General features: G+C 36.3%; 1 protein-coding gene across 9 annotated transcripts in view; it reads left to right on the forward strand.

Moving 5' to 3' along the window:
• Window positions 1-16,834, forward strand: part of FRYL (FRY like transcription coactivator) — a 244,559-nt gene that overhangs the window by 117,864 nt on the left and 109,861 nt on the right. For all 9 annotated transcript variants that reach the window (XM_004268286.3, XM_033425475.2, XM_033425476.2 and 6 more), the window contains 6 exons: window positions 2,166-2,305; window positions 3,131-3,227; window positions 10,661-10,740; window positions 11,120-11,200; window positions 13,975-14,143; window positions 14,419-14,511. In XM_004268286.3, coding sequence (XP_004268334.1) covers window positions 2,166-2,305; window positions 3,131-3,227; window positions 10,661-10,740; window positions 11,120-11,200; window positions 13,975-14,143; window positions 14,419-14,511 — 660 coding nt within the window. The remainder of the gene's footprint in view (window positions 1-2,165; window positions 2,306-3,130; window positions 3,228-10,660; window positions 10,741-11,119; window positions 11,201-13,974; window positions 14,144-14,418; window positions 14,512-16,834) is intronic.

Consider the following 16,834-nt stretch of genomic DNA (forward strand, 5'->3'; position numbering starts at 1 on the left):
ATCAAGTGTTATTTTTGTCATAATTATGTTTGCTCAAGACTTATTTCATTATATGTTGATTGATTGTTTGCAAAACCCAATAACCCAGATCAGCTTTCTGTTGCCATCTAGTATTCCCGAGCTACCCTTCTTATAATTATGTATCTAGGAAATCGAAGTTAATGTTCATATTAGTCTGCTTGATTAGATGAAGATGACTGGTTAGGATTGCTTGGTGGAGGCTTCCCAAAATGCTGTGTTTCTGGATCCCATTCCAGTTCTGCTGACTCCGAATCACCAAGAGCAGTGCTCTGGCACCTGTATTTTGCAACAGCTCCCTAGGTGATTCTGAAGCACACACTTAGTAAATAGCCACTGGTCTAAGAAGAAACCATAAATAAGAAGGCTAGTTCTCTGTTACAGTAATAATAAGATCACCTCATATAACCCTTTTCAAATCTTAATGCCATTACAAAAGGTACTAATTGCTACTAGTTATTAATTATTAATGTATTGTTAATATATTATTTTAAAGGTATTTAGATTATTCACATCTTGAATCCACTTTACTAATGATGAATGAACAATCAATATGAAATCTTTTTTTTAAATATGAAATCTTATTAAACAACATTTTAAGGAAAACTTCCATTTCTTTTTTTATGTAAATGCTTAATAAAACTATATATTATCATGCTCCATACCTTGATTTTTTTCCACAATAAAAAGCTGTGAGTGGGGTAAACTGCTTTAATATGTATTTACAGTAGCAGATGGTGTTTTGTTATTCCTTCTTTAGGTATTAAAAGGGATTTCCTTTGAGTGGTATTGTTCATTGTTAATGAAATATAAATTTTCAAAAGTGGTTAAATAAAATTAGAATCTTGTTTTTACTTTAATTCCCTATATTAGAAACTATTCACCTGTCACGTTATGGTAATTTATAAATAAAAGCATGATTAAAGGAAGGCAGAGATCATGAAAAAGAGAAAAAATATCATACATAATCAAACTGTTTCATTCTTTTTTATATGAGAAATATAAAATATTAGGAAAAATAAATGTTTAATTCCTAGAGCTATCAATTTATCTTCATTAACTGATACTTCCTACAGTCGTGGAACTGAACGAGACCTTGAGTATTGCTGCAACCCGTAGTTTTTTAGTTAAGCAAAACAAAGTGAAGCATGTTTTACTGTATGCTAATTTTAAAATACTAATTTTACGAGCAATGGGTTGAATCAGATACAGAGTCTCTTATGAAGAGAGAATGTTTTTTCTCTGGATCCTCAAGATGAAGAGTGACCTTAGGGTTGACTAATGGTAGCTGGTGTACCTCTTACCACCACAACAGGCAAGTTGGGTTCATTCATGAAATGAATCTGATAACTCATCTACAATTCAGATAGTTTAAGGGATGCCTCAAATTGAGTTGCAGGTGTCCATCCCACTTCATTTATCTTTCTGCTGTTCATTTATATATTCTAAGCTTTAAAAACATGTATATAACACATTTGTAATATGTTTATTTGTATCACAAATTAATTGTGTAATTATAATTCTCTGTTCGGTGTCATAGCAGCACAGAATAAAGTGGAGCTTTTCCCCCAGTTCTAACATGGTGTAGTCTTCTCTGTTTCTGCATCTCTTCATCCCTTCTAGTGGCAACATTTTAGAACATTTCACTCACATGAGCAGAGAGGAACTGGCCCCGGGGGATGGGGGTGGTGGTGGGGGAGGAAGTAGGTGTGGTTGTTTCATGTTCTGTGTTATACAGTTCACCCAGAGGTGTCATGTGTGTAATCAGGGATGTTACTGATGGTCAAGTTTTTACACATGTGAGTAGCATATGGAGGCAGGAAAAAGGTGGAAAGTCTCTGAGCTAAACTGAATGGATTTGGATAAATGTTAATAGCCGGTGAAACTTAGCTCACTTTACTTTATTACTTGGCTAAACCCCTAGCCCTTATTTTATCTTATTTTTTTTTAATATTTAAATGTAAGTGGCATTTTATGTATTTATTTTTTTCCCTTTTATTTTAAAACACATTTATTGCTTTGGAGTTACTGCGTTTAGTGTATTTTTATTCTAGAAATGTTACTCCTTTCTAAGTGATTGCTAGTAGCCTGAGGAGCATGGCACTTTGATGTTGTATTTTACTTCTGGTAACGTCTTGTATTTTCAGTTGATAAGCTCTATGAGCTCAGTAGCAGAGCACTGTCTCCCTTCCTTACTTCGCACCTTGTTTGACTGGTACAGACGCCAGAATGGAGCTGAAGATGAGTCTTATGAGTATAGGCCTCGGTCTAGCACAAAATCTAAGGGGTAAGTGGCTCATTTTCTACTGTTCGACCTGGGCTCAAAACACTTCCAATGAAGCGGGTAGTAGTGTTACCAACTGACGATTGTTATTGTTTGGTTACTTTTGTTATGAAGTGGTAACAAGGGGAAAAGATAGTCCATACTTAAACTGTAAATCGAGGAAAGATATCTGTTAAAGTAGGTGCTGCCCTACAGGAGTCATCACTGGGACTAGTCATGCAAAACTGACTTTCTGTAGTTCAGTGAGGAGCCTTAACAGTCATGGAAGGAGTTAAGAAAATATTCAGAGGAAGTCCTGTTCACGTGGTTTGTGAAGGGAAACAGTTGTTGCGATACAGGAAGACTGCCAAAACCCTAAATTCTTATACCACGAGACTCTTCTTGGTGTTAAATCCTCGAACTTGTCTTCTCCTTCTTCAAATTTCCCAGGGAGATCATGGCTTTAAGTAAAACGTCTATTTGTGTTCAGGTGATGGCCCATGGTTTAGAATTGTACCTCAGTAGATGCCACTTGTGATTTTTCAACTTAGATTTGTGAAAAAATGACCTGGCACTGTATTTCCGTGTTTTTCTTCCTCTTACTAATTCTTTTAGATTAGGTTTAATTTCTGACAGATGTAATAGTGAGATGTGCATATAAGTTCCTAATGTACAAAAAGAGAACATAAGAACATGTAATACATACGCTGGGTTATTATAAAAACTTGTAACGATTACTGTGGGACACCATATGTACTAGGAACTCAGTAAATAACATGAAGTACTAACCAAGAGCTATTTGAGAACTTATAGTTTTAATGCAATCCTAATTTGGGATTCTTGTTTCAGGGATGAACAGCAACGTGAAAGAGATTATCTTCTTGAAAGAAGAGACTTAGCAGTAGATTTCATTTTTTGTTTAGTTTTAGTTGAAGTTCTAAAGCAGGTAAGCTCTTTTGTTTCTGCAAAGTCTGTATTTCTTATTTTTTGCTAATTTTGCCTTCATGTTTCAGTTACCTTATTTAGGATGTTATATCTAAACTTCTGGCTCACGGAAACAAAATTCCTATAATTTAATTATACTTCTGTCAATTGCCTGAGGGTTCCGTGTCCTGTACCTATCACTCCCCATTTTTCTACCCTCGTTTACCATCCAAGACATGAAATCATGTTAGCAAAATGGAGCTGAATAAAAAGTATGTAAAATCTGGGCTTTTAGCAGCAGCTGTAGTCCACCTGTCATTCACCTACTCCAATCCCTTTTTGCCTCCACTTTCACAGAAATTCTCTGTGTAGCCCTCAAGCCTGCATTTCAACATGTAATAATTGTGCAGTGATAGTTGAGGAATGGGGGTGATTTGACTTGAGTAAGACTGAGTTGTCAAGTGCAAATGGTTTTCAGACAAGTGAGAAGACCTCAGGATAATGAATTGTTTATGTTTATTCATTCAGTGAATATTAGAATGCCTACTGTTGGGTGGCATTGTTCTAGGTACTGCTCTCCTGAGCTCAACATCTGAATGGCATAGGTAGTAAAGATATAAATAGGTAAATAGTGTCAGATATCATGTTATATATTTTTACTATTCACAGTCAGTACAAGTATATGTATAAATACCTGTACTGATTTGAGGGACTTCCCTGGTGGTCCAGTGGGTGGGACCCCACGCTCCCAGTGCAGGGGGCCCGGGTTCAATCCCTGGTTGGGGAACTAGATCTCGTATGCATGCTGCAACTGGGAGTTCCCATTGCCACAACTAAGAGCCTGCATGCCGCAACTAAAAGATCCCGCCTACCGCAGCTAAGACCTGGTACAGCCAAAATAAATAAATAAATGCATATTAAAAAGAAAATACCTGTACTGATATGAAACTGTTTTTGTAGTTTGTAGTCTTTAAAAAGTTACATACATCATTCAAAAATGTTCCATATATTTCCAGTCATGCACACTGTAGTGTTTTGAAAAAAAGTCAGGCTACCTAAAAGAAAAAAAATCATATTTTGCACAGCACATGATGTGTTCGGGCAGGGAGTTTTGTTTCTGTTGTATAAAATGGAGTAGAATATATAATACAGCAGGAAACAGCAAATGTTAAGATATAAAAGTTAATTGATTTGATAGTCTTTTTTAACATAGCTAATATAAAAATGTTTGAATTATTTATACTTTCATTTATACTTTGCCTTTGTTTTTACAATATATGTGAAAAGACACTGAATATCCGAAATCTGAAAATAAAAATAACTTTTTTGGCTTTGTTTTGTTTAAAAATAATTTTGAATACGTGACATAGATAAATGCGTTAATCAAAGATAAAAACGATTTAATTTGTACCTTCCATAAAGGTTTTTTTTAGTAGAGGTGGAAAAGAACTTTCCTCTGAAAGTTGTGCTTTCTGAAAGCCAGATTTGCCTTCTGTGATCTCTTAGTTTAGCTGGGATCCTAAGATGCTAAGGCTGAGGTCAGTAAGGATATCGGAGGAGCTGAGGACCAGAAACACTGTACCATGAACGGACTTGGACGAGGCCTCATTGTGGTTGATCCCTAGCATTTCTTGTGTGCTAAATGTAGGTCTTGTGAGTGGTTTGGTAATTAGCATTTGCACTTCTTTACTTAGTTAAATCATAGAGGTATTTCTTCTTCCTGCAAAAGAAATTGCAAACTCTGTGCACTGACAGAGGCTCTATTGTGCCTTTTCTCCTTTGTTTCCCATGATTTTCTTCTACTTAGCAGTGTCTCTCTTCTCATCTAAAAGTTGCTCTTTGCTTTTTTTTAAATTTATTTATTTATTTTTGGCTGTGTTGGGTCTTCGTTTCTGTGCGAGGGCTTTCTCTAGTTGTGGCAAGCGGGGGCCACTCTTCATCGCGGTGCACAGGCCTCTCACTATTGCGGCCTCTCTTGTTGCGGAGCACAGGCTCCAGACGCGCAGGCTCAGTAGTTGTGGCTCACGGGCCTAGTTGCTCCGCGGCATGTGGGATCTTCCCGGACCAGGGCTTGAACCCGTGTGTCCCCTGCAATGGCAGGCAGATTTTTAACCACTGCGCCACCAGGGAAGCCCTAAAAGTTGCTCTTAATTGCGTTGACTTCAGAACTTCAGTGCACAGACAACCCCTTGGAGGTTTTTCTTTTTCCTCTTCCTCCTCTCTTGTCCTTCCCCCGCCCCATTGTCCTTGTCTTCATCCTCCTTTTCGTCCTCTTCCTTTAAAAAAAAAATAGTCCAGGGACTTCCCTGGCACTCCAGTGGTTAAGACGACTTCTTCCAATGCAGGGGGTGTGGGTTTGATCCCTGGTAGGGGAGCTAAGATCCCACATGCCTTGGGGCCAAAAAACCAAAACATAAAACAGAAGCAATATTGTAACAAATTCAACAATAACTTAAAAAAAAAATCCCATGTAGGTTTTCTCTTTCCTAATAAAAAGCAAGTCTTTTTAGCTTCTTCAAATCTAATTAAACTATAGAAAATGAAGTAAAAATCAATAGAACGTTCTGAAATATCATGACAAACGAACCCAATTTTCTCCCGTATCAAAATGGTGTAGGGGGTCTTCCCTGGTGGCGCAGTGGTTGAGAGTCCGCCTGCCGATGCAGGGGACACGGGTTCGTGCCCCGGTCCGGGAGCAACCCACATGCTGCAGAGCGGCTGGGCCCGTGAGCCATGGCCGCTGGGCCTGCGCGTCCGGAGCCTGTGCTCCGCAACGGGAGAGGCCACAACAGTGAGAGGCCCGCGTACCGCAAAAAAAAAAAAAAAAAAAAAAAAATGGTGTAGGGTTTAATAGCTCCAGAGAGTAATCGTGTAGGGTTTAATAGCTCCAGAGAGTAATCAATGTAGCGTATGTTGAATTTAATAGGACTTTTACTTTTGTCCCAGATAATATACATGTATTAAAATGTGATTTAGTTTTATTTTGATGAGATGGACAGCCCCAGGAGTATTGAAATATCGATACATGGTTGGATCAATCTTAAGGAGGAGTATATATTACTTGTGGGTTAGTTCTTGACCTCATATATTATAAATTGTTTCTTGAATAATTTGTCATGTCTTTATCCGACGTTATTATGTGTCATCATCACATATTTAGATCTCTTCAAAATGCACGAAGAACTCTCTATCCCTTGTACCAGCTGGTCATTACAATAAACTGGGAGATAACCACGGCAAGTGTTTTTATTCCAGCTGTGTCATTTACTTGCCGTGTAACTTGGGCAAGTTATTACCCACTAATTCTTTCCTTCTCTATAAAAGAGTGGTGAGAATTAAATACGATAATGCCAGGGACATGGAAAGTGTCCAATAAATGCTATCTGTTGTTTTCATCTTATACATCAATGTTCTTAGTTGCAGTGACTTGCTGAAGATTATAAAGCTAGTTCTCTCTTTACTTTTTATTTTATTTTATTTCTTTAATAGATTTATTTTATTTTTGGCTGTGTTGGGTCTTTGTTGCTGCGCATGGGCTTTCTCTAGTTGTGGTGAGCGGGGGCTGCTCTTCATTGCGGTGCGCAGGCTTCTCATTGCGGTGGCTTGTTGCAGAGCACGGGCTCTAGGTGTGCAGGCTCCAGTAGTTGTGGCATGTGGGCTCAGTAGTTGTGGCTTGCGGGCTGTAGAGTGCAGGCTCAGTAGTTGTGGCTCATGGGCTTAGTTGCTCCGCGGCATGTGGGATCTTCCTGGAGGAGGGCTTGAACCCGTGTCCCCTGCATTGGCAGGCAGATTCTTAACCACTGTGCCACCAGGGAAGCCCCTAGTTCTCTTTGTAAATAAAATTATTCTTATTGGTAAAAATCAGTGTTACAAAATTAGGTGAAATGGCCATCATCTTATAAAATTAAATTTTAAATCATAACAAATTAGACAAAGGATTGAGTTTATATAAATGTGATGACATGAGTGTGATTCACCATGGGAACAAAATTAATTCAAGATGATAAAGGACTAATTTTATTTTTTCAAGAAAGTCAGAAGAATAATTTGGGGGTCATGGCCAACTACAAATATTAGCATATTAGTACCAGAGGCTTTAGAATCCATGGTAAAAGCACTATAGCATTTAGTATCTTTAAGCAGTTTTCTTTTTATATTGAATTTTAGCCATGCATTTATTCGTTGAAACAAACAAGATTGGGAAACCAGGCTTATAAGCCACTTCAGGCTCTTGGCTTAGTTTTATGGGTGCTTATTGTGAAGTATCAGAAGGAGGAGTAGATCCTTAGTATTTTCAGGTTTGACATTAGCATTTTCTTTCTTTATTTTATTTTATTTTTTTTTAATTTTTGAATTTTATTTATTTTTTTATACAGCAGGTTCTTATTAGTCATCCATTTTATACACATCAGTGTATACATGTCAATCCCAATCTTCCAGTTCATCACACAACATTAGCACTTTAGATGTTGGTGAGCAGCCCTGAAGGTTATGGGGTTATTTGTGATTTTGCTGAGTCATGAGTTTATTCACTGTCCTTTGCACTGAGGGCTGGTCATTTACATAATGAGCGCACCTTGCTGACTCCCCGTTGTCCATGTCTTAACCTGGTTTTGTGGTTTTCTACTTTCATGATGTGCTAAAAGCATTAGATTTGGGGAAGTGGTAGTGGGAATAGCTTTGGAATAAAACTTGGGTATTCTTTAGAGTCTACTAGATATATCCTTCTTGAATGTTCAAATAGAATTAGATCTGCTTCCAAAATCATGCAAATGGCAAGATCTAAAAAATTCTTGATGCTCTAGATGGAAATACTACTCCATGAAAGTAGAACGTTTTCTCTATAAACTGAACTGGGATTCTTTCCCACCCCAGCCCCCCTTTTTTGGAGGTTCAGCTTGGGAATTTTTTTGATTATTGTAAATAAGGGGAGAAGTAGGAATTTCAAGAACATCTGAGCATCTTGATAGTGTTCATTCTTAAAATAAAATTTTTAGAGGTTGTGCTTTTTTTCTTCCAAAAATTAAAGATGAGATATATTTATTCTCTTCTGTTTCTCTGTCTCTTTTCTAGCTATAATATGATAAAACTGAAAGTTTTCTTTCCTCATTTGTTCCGTTTATTAAATGCATTTTCATATATCAGAAACTGGGCACACAGTATTTTCTAGAGAAGTATGCACTGACTTCTAAACTTCAGTCCCCTCATCTGTAAAACAGGGGACAAATACTACTGTGTAAGGCTGCTATAAGTGTTATAAATAATGTATATAAAATGCCTAAGTAATACCCGGCACACAGACACGTGAAAAGTGTTGGTGGTGGCATTACTAATAACTAATATTATTAAGGTAGTAATAAAGAGCACACAACATAGCTAAGTAGTGTCCCTAGCTGTCATTGTTAGACTTCTGGCATAACTGGAGCAAATAAAGACTACTTAGGAGAAAGTATAGGTGTAAGTTAACTTGTGTTTCATATCTCTGGCCTAGAGCACACCAAACATCCCTGTATAGAAGTCAGTATGGTAAAACCACAACGCAGCACAGTAAATGGGGCCCAAAAAATTAAGTCACGTAAAATGCAGTGTCACATTATTGCAAGGTCACTGAGGTGTCTGGGGCCAGCCTGCGTGATTAGCGCTGTGAATTCTGGAGTAAGTTCTGGAAGTCGGGCTGCTGGATCCAGATACAGCATATTCCCGACTAAAGTTTGGTATCACCTAGTGGTAGATATCTACTTTGTTTTAACCATCAATGGGATAATCATAGGGCTTACTGGGACTTACGGGACAACAGCAGTGACTTCAGTAACCTTTTTCTTACCTTGGGGCCTATTTTGTTTGGCCCAATCCAGGGAAGATGAAGCTAGGAAAATACATCTGCCTCCCCACTTTCTAATGGGCTCTGGGTTCCCTACCAGGCCTTGTCCTCAATATCTGCATCCTATATTCTAGTTCCGTCATCTGCCCTACATTCCTAGGAAGTAAGAATTTTGTCCTAGTCCCTTTTAGAGAAGGGTGGAAAAGGTGAGAGACCAAGAATCTCCAATTGTAATGTACCCAGTTTTGCATTCTCTCAGGGCTGGTAATTATGGGGTTCTAATCTATTACCTACATTTTTTACCGGTAAAGAGGTAGAAACTTCCTCCAGGTTTCATAACTAGTGAAAAGAGAAGCTTGGCTTTTCTTCATTAGAATGATAAAAAGTGTAGAAAGACCTTTTGGTCTAATGAAGAAAATGTTTTTATATGTTATATAATGATTTGATTATAGTTCACCTATAACAGTTTTTTTGGAACGTGAAAAGATGGCTGTAAATTGAATAGGGAAGAACAATAGCCAAGCTATCTCTGAAGAAAAGTAAGGGAGGACTTGTGGTGCCAGACATGAGAACTTATTAGTAAGCCCTAATAATTAAGACAGCATGATTTTAATATAGACGCGTATAACTTGATAGAATAGAGAGCTCACAAACAGACCCACACATATAAAGAACTAGAATCTGTATCAATGACGTCTTGGATAATCTTTGACCCATCAGTTCTTCCTTTTGGATGCTTTCCCATGGAACTGTACAAGTAAATAATGTTAAATGCACAAGATGTTTGTTGTATAACATTATATATATTGAATACTGAAAATCTGGAATGAAATGTTCATTAATAGGGAGCTCATTAAATAAATTATTTTATATATATATATATATATATATATATATATATATACTGAGTATTACATGGCTGCTAAATAATGTAAGAAGGAGCTAAGTAGTGATGGGGAAAGACGCATCAGTCCATTAAGTACAAAATAAGCTGTGTGGGTGAGTGTGTGTAGAAAAAGCCTGGAAGTAGATATATACCAGTAGTGGTTATATATGGGGGAAGGGGCAGGGATTTTACTTTCTGGTTTAAATGTTTTGATGTGTTGTCCATATTAGGAACTGGCATGTAATTTTTAAAGAACTAAACAAAACAAACATACTTAAATAACAAATTTCTAATAAAACCATAAATAATTTTAAATTGTTGGGAAAGTTGGAGTCCCTTTTGGATACTATTATGATAGAAAATCAGACTATATGAAGCCTGGCTGAATCAAAGTTTACTTTCCTATAGGTGTTGCAGAGAGTCACCCATGAGTGTGTTTTTAACTTTTGGACAGTGACAGTTGTAGTAACAACAATGACTATTTTTTCATTTGCATAGTCTATAGTTTAAAGATTAGCAATTATAAAGCTTAATGTTCATGAATTTAGAGCTTGTTAAAGTAGATGTTCAACTAAGTTCTTAGAGAAAAATAATAGCATTCTTAGAAAAGGGGAAGATTGACAGATTAATAGTAGGTCATATCATGAAAACTAAAATTGATTATTGATTTGGTTATTTGAAATGATGAGAATACTCATAAAAGACCTGTAACCTGTTTAGCACACACTTGATTTTTTTTTTTTTCTAGATTCCTGTTCATCCTGTGCCTGATCCCTTAGTTCATGAAGTTCTAAACTTAGCTTTTAAGCACTTTAAACATAAGGAAGGGTAAGTAAAATACGGGACTGTTGCTTTTATCTGCGGTCCAGATTTAGACTGTTAATTTGAACTCTCATAAATCATTTGTTTTCTGAAGTTCAAAGCAATTATCTTCCTGTATTTTTTAGTCCACAGGAGATGCTTATGGGAAAGATTTTATAAAAATGATTCTTAAAACCATTGATTGAATTTATAAGAATCAGGCTAAATTTCCTGGCAAATTGAAATCTAGAGAGAGAAGAAAATTCATGTGGTTTTTATCATCCTATAAATGAATCTTCAGAGAAAATTTATACAACACCCTGATAAGGAATTTTCAGAGTTATTAAGAAAGAGAGTTTGTAGAAAAATTTCATGAAATAATATGTTTGTTCTTTTGCTATTTTAGATATTCAGGAACCAACACTGGGAATGTGCATATTATTGCAGATTTATATGCAGAAGTGATAGGCGTTCTTGCCCAATCAAAGTAAGTTTTATAAATCACTGATTTTGATTTGTTTTGCTTTTTAGAATTCTCATTGCTAACTAATAGAATAGACACTGACAGTTTTAGATCTTTTTTTTTTTTCATAGAGTTATTGTGAAGTCTGTTTCACCTTTTATTATTTTGCTGCTCTGTTCCTTAGAGCAGGGGTCCCCAACATTTTTGGCACCAGGGACTTGTTTCGAGGAAGAGAATTTTTCCACGGTGAGGGAGGTGGGGGATGGCGGCAGATGATGGTTCAGGCGGTAATGCAAGTGATGGGGGGGATGGTTCAAGCAGTTATGTGAGCGATGGGGAGCGGCAGATGAAGCTTCGCTCACTTGCCCTCCGCTCACCTCCTGCTGCGTGGCCCGGTTCCCAACAGGCCGTGGACAGCTCTTGGTCCATGGCCTGGGGGTTGGGGACCCCTGCTTTAGAGGAATTTTAAGTGACGCCCATACCTCAGTTCCATAACTTGTCTTCATTTTTGGGGTTTTCCATAAAACTTGAATTGAGGAAGTAAGAAATTGCCAAGAATAGTCAGGTCATTACCTTATTCCCTATTTTTCACAGTTCTATGAGAAGTGTTTTTATAAATCTTTCTTATAGAACTCTTGTCGAAGCTAATAATTACTTTTAATAGTTTCTACTTGAATGCTTTTATTTCTGAGATAGCAATGCAGTGTCTTCCTTCTAACCATCTTATTTATTTTAATACTGAACAGAGTTTTGAATAGGTGGAAGACATACCAAAAAGGAAAGATAAAGATACTAGAGTACTCCATAAAGAGGGTGTTATTCATTAGGAGTTACATGCATTGAGTTGTATTGAACCATCATTATCGTAAACGGTAAAAAAGATGTTTGTCTTTAGTATTGCGTGCTTGCTGTAAAGACTATGGAAGATTTTGAATTTCCTTTGATGCTACTGGGAAATTTGTAAGGAAAAAAGTATCATTTTAGATTTTCTTGGGCGCTATTTAAAGAGTCAGTCTTTGGCCCTGAAATCATCCTATAGCAACCTTTTTCAGTTCTAAGAAAGCAAACACAATTATTGTTAATGTTTAGTAGTTTAGATTTTAATATGAAGTAATATATTTTATTATTTGGTAGTTACTATCCTTTAATTTAGTATTATTTATGTTTTATCCTTTGTAGTTTACCAGGGACCCTTGTATACCCAATGCTGTATAGAACTTAGAACGTAGTTGGAGTATTTGAAATGACTTAGACGTAGACAATAGTATTTTAATATTGTGTTCATATTTAATCAACAAGGAATCCCTGTTTCAGGAATGTAGCTGCAAAAACATGAGCAATAATGTATTTCTTTTCATGGCACAGTAGTTCATATTGTAATTTTTATTGAAAATGATTTTCTGTCAGGATATAGGTTAGAAGTGCTAAATAACACATGAGCAAGTTGGGTCCAGAAGAACCCTACATCATAGCTAAGTTAAATCTAGGATGGGAAGGATAGTAAATCTAAATGGCCAATGGTAAATTGATGAAATGACGCTCAGCCTCACTGGTCTAGTTGTAAGAGAAATGCCACTCAGAGCAATATTGAGGTGTTTTCCACCCATACATACAACGCGCATGGGAAAAAACATGGATGGACCCACATTAGGCTGGGCTGATGGCACCAACATTTGAGAGGAAAGGTGGTGAGGTGGGAAAGGGGTGGGGAGAAAGAAAGGGCTGGGGGTGTTTTAGAATCTTGTCAATGCATTTCCTTTGATTATAGTGACTAATAATTATTATGAAAAACTTAATAGGAAAAATCCTTGGATTCTAATAATATTGCAATGGGAAGATTTTTATCCACTTTATATTTTCTTTATAAAACGCAAAAGAACACTTTCATGGAAAATGGTGTTGTATTTTACAAGACTGAAATGGAAATGGAGAAGTTATACTTCCTATCATGGATCCATATTTCATTAACATGTAATTAATATCCATGTTTAATTAATATTAATTTGTACTCAGTGCCCATTGGGAAGTATGCTTCATTTGTCATTATAACTTTTGAGAACTGGTTTCCCCAAGTAACATCAGCAATAAAACCTTTGTTTCATAGAGGGGGAAAGTGAAGTATTATCGATTAACAAACTATCAGATATCTTTTTCCATTGTAAGCAAAGAAAACCTTAGTAGCCTTAACTGTTGTAGTCATTTGAATCCAGGATGTTGCTCAGCATTTCAAAAGCATTTTGATTTCTTCAGCTGATTCCCATTGTGCGACCAGTGCTCTCCCACTCATCATCTTCAGTTTTTCTACAGTGTAAGGAGATAATAATTTTAAGAGATACTTAGTAGTCTACAAGTGATTGGTTTATCTCTTTGAACAAATATGTAGTCTCCAGTCTGCTCTCCATGTAACTTAAATTGCAGACTTTATCAAAATGAGTCTTAGAATTTAGAGACACTGTCTGATTTACATGTGGATGTTTTATGGGTGGGTTATTAGATCTTATTTTTATGATGATTACGAACTATTAAATGGTAATGATGCTGTATTGATGGTATTATAGGAATAAGAAATTCTAATAAGAATTTCTCCTTAAGGCATTTTTTATTTGAAAAAATAAATGAACAGTAAATCTAGAATAAGAAATATTTTTGTTATCTGTATGTTTTTCTGGGTAATTTTGATGAGGGCAGAGAAAGGAGATGGTGTTTAGGTAAAATACTTCTTGATTTCAACCTTAAATATCATGTGGGAAATGAGTGTTTTCAATTCATATCAAATTGTGTATCCGTGTACATTAAAGGTTTCAGGCTGTGAGGAAGAAGTTTGTGACAGAGTTAAAAGAACTGCGACAAAAGGAACAAAGTCCACATGTGGTACAAAGCGTCATCAGCTTAATAATGGGAATGAAATTTTTCCGAGTGAAAATGTATCCTGTAGAAGATTTTGAAGCATCATTTCAGTTCATGCAGGTGATCTGCAGTAATTAGAATTAGCCTAACAGTGGTTGTTTTTGCTTTTCATGACTATTTAAAAGAAACAAAATAAATATGATTAGTGACGTTACTAATTCCTTACTCCAAGCGTTAAATTGTCAGAAGTGTGAATTAATTTTCTTTTTAAATTTGAACATGATTTGAACTTAGCTTTCTGGTAAAATTGCAGAGTATTTACAAAATTATTGTGATATTAACATTTCTATAATCTTCCTCCTTTTTAAAACTAATATACCTTTTTCCCTCTCAAGGAATGTGCTCAGTATTTCTTAGAAGTAAAGGATAAAGATATAAAACATGCACTTGCTGGTTTATTTGTGGAGATTCTTATCCCTGTAGCTGCTGTAAGTATATTTTTAATTTTATATTGCATTTTAAAAGTACTTCTTTTGTTGAAGAAGTTACCACATGTGATATTCTTACTTTCTGGTATCCTCATAGACAATAAAGCGGAAACTTTGAATGTAGTGGGAGTATGGGGTAAATCATTATTAGACACATAGCAGAAGAGCATCAATCAGTCTTTTAATCAAAAGAACAAGCCCAGGCCCTTAAGATTTAGAGACTGTTAGGAAGGCAGAGTATTTGCAACCTAGAAGTAATGATTATCTCAAGTAGCTCAGTGTAACACACTGCATTTAATGGCGTTTGCTCCTTACAAAATGGCAGCCATTTTAATGCCTCTGAAGAATTTAAAAGTACTGTGACATGTATCCTAGAGTTTACAGGATTGTCTCAGTTTTAAAAGTTAATTTCTATAGTTGCCATGACATTCATCATACCTGTCAAAATATGTATTCTAAATTATTTAGAAAATATGGCTGCTATAAATATGGTTCCAGTAACTTCTAGGGAAGCGGATTTATAGAAGCTTTTCTAGGTCTAAATTCATTGTGTTATTCAAAAATAATTCTGTAGTTACTAGTAACATAGCATGGTATAAATAGGATTTGGGGATTTTAGAATACTTGGACATGCTAGATTTTTTTGTTTCCTGGGTTTTTTGTGGTATGTGTTATGCCACTCACTTTCAGTATACTACGTACTGCTGTATAAATGATATTCTTTATATATATACGTATAATTTCATTTAAAAACACTTATGGAGGTAAAATTGACTTAAATTACACATATTTAAAGTGTACAATTAGACATATGTATATGCCTGTAAAACCTTCACCACAGTCAAGATAATGTACGTACCTATCATACTTCCGAAGTTTCCTCATGTTCCTTTTTAATCCCCCCCCCCACCCACTCCTCATTGTTCTCAGGTAACCATTGATCTTTCTATTCCTCTACTTAGTTTTGGGTTTTCTAGAATTTTTTTTTTTTTTTTGTGGTACGTGGGCCTCTCACTGCTGTGGCCTCTCCCGTTGCGGAGCACAGGCTCTGGACGCGCAGGCTCAGGGGCCATGGCTCACGGGCCCAGCCGCTCTGCGGCACATGGGATCCTCCCGGACCGGGGCACGAACCCGTGTCCCCTGAATCGGCAGGCGCACTCTCAACCACTGCGCCACCGGGGAAGCCCTAGAATTTTATATTAATGGAATCGTACAGTACAGACTCTTTTTTCTGGCTTCTTTCACTCCGCACAATTATTTTGAGTTCCAACTATGTTACAGAATATATCAGCGGTTTATACATTGTTGACTAGTATTTCATTGTATGGATATACCACAGTTTGGTTATGTGTTTATCTGTTTTTGGACATTTGGGTTGTTTCAAGGTTTTATTTTTATATAAATTTATTTATTTTTGGCTGCATTGGGTCTTCGTTGCTGCATGCGGGCTTTTCTCTAGTTGCGGTGAGTGGGGGCTACTCTTCGTCGCGGTGCGCGGGCTTCTCATTGCAGTGGCTTCTCTTGTTGCAGAGCACGGGCTCTAGGCATGTGGCCTTCAGTAGTTGTGGCTCGCATATCTGATTTATTCTTTTATAAGTTGTGCTTTTGGTATTGTACCTATGAAGTCTTTGCCTAACCCAGGGTAACAAAAGTTTTCTATATTTCAGTTTCGGGATTTACTTTTAGGTCAGTGATCTATTTTGAGTTAATTTTGTATATGGTATGAGGTATGGATTGAAATTTTGTTTTGTTTTGTTTAATTCTTTTTGTTTTTGCAAATAGCATCCAGTTGTTCCTGTACTGTTTCACTTGTTTGTTTACAACTCTTTCTAAGTACATTAGTTCCTTTGTCAGAAAATTCAATTGACTCTATTTGTGTGGGTCTTTTTCTGACTCTATTCTGTTCCAATGATCTGTGTGTATATTCGTACAACAATGGTATAGTATGTTAATTACTGTAGTAAGTTAGAAGGCAGGTAGTATATATACATCTTCCAACTTTATATTTTTCAAAAAAATTTTGGCTCTTCTAGGTCTACTGCATTTACATATAAATTTTAGAATCACCTGGTCCATTAAAAAAAATCTAGTGGGATTTGATTGGGATTGGATTAAATTAGTCAATAAATTGGGAGGACAGACATCTTAATATGGATTCTTGCAATTCATGAACATAGTTTCTCTCCTTTTACTTAGGTCTTTATTTTCTGTCAACAGTGTTTGGTAGTTTTCAGTGTACAGGTCTTGAGTATATTTTGTTAAATTTAGCCCTAGGCATTTCATATTTTTATGCTACTCTAAATGGCATTGTTTTAAAATTTCA

This window comes from Orcinus orca, chromosome 4 (assembly GCF_937001465.1).
Source record: "Orcinus orca chromosome 4, mOrcOrc1.1, whole genome shotgun sequence".
Classification (NCBI taxonomy): Eukaryota; Metazoa; Chordata; class Mammalia; order Artiodactyla; family Delphinidae; genus Orcinus; species Orcinus orca.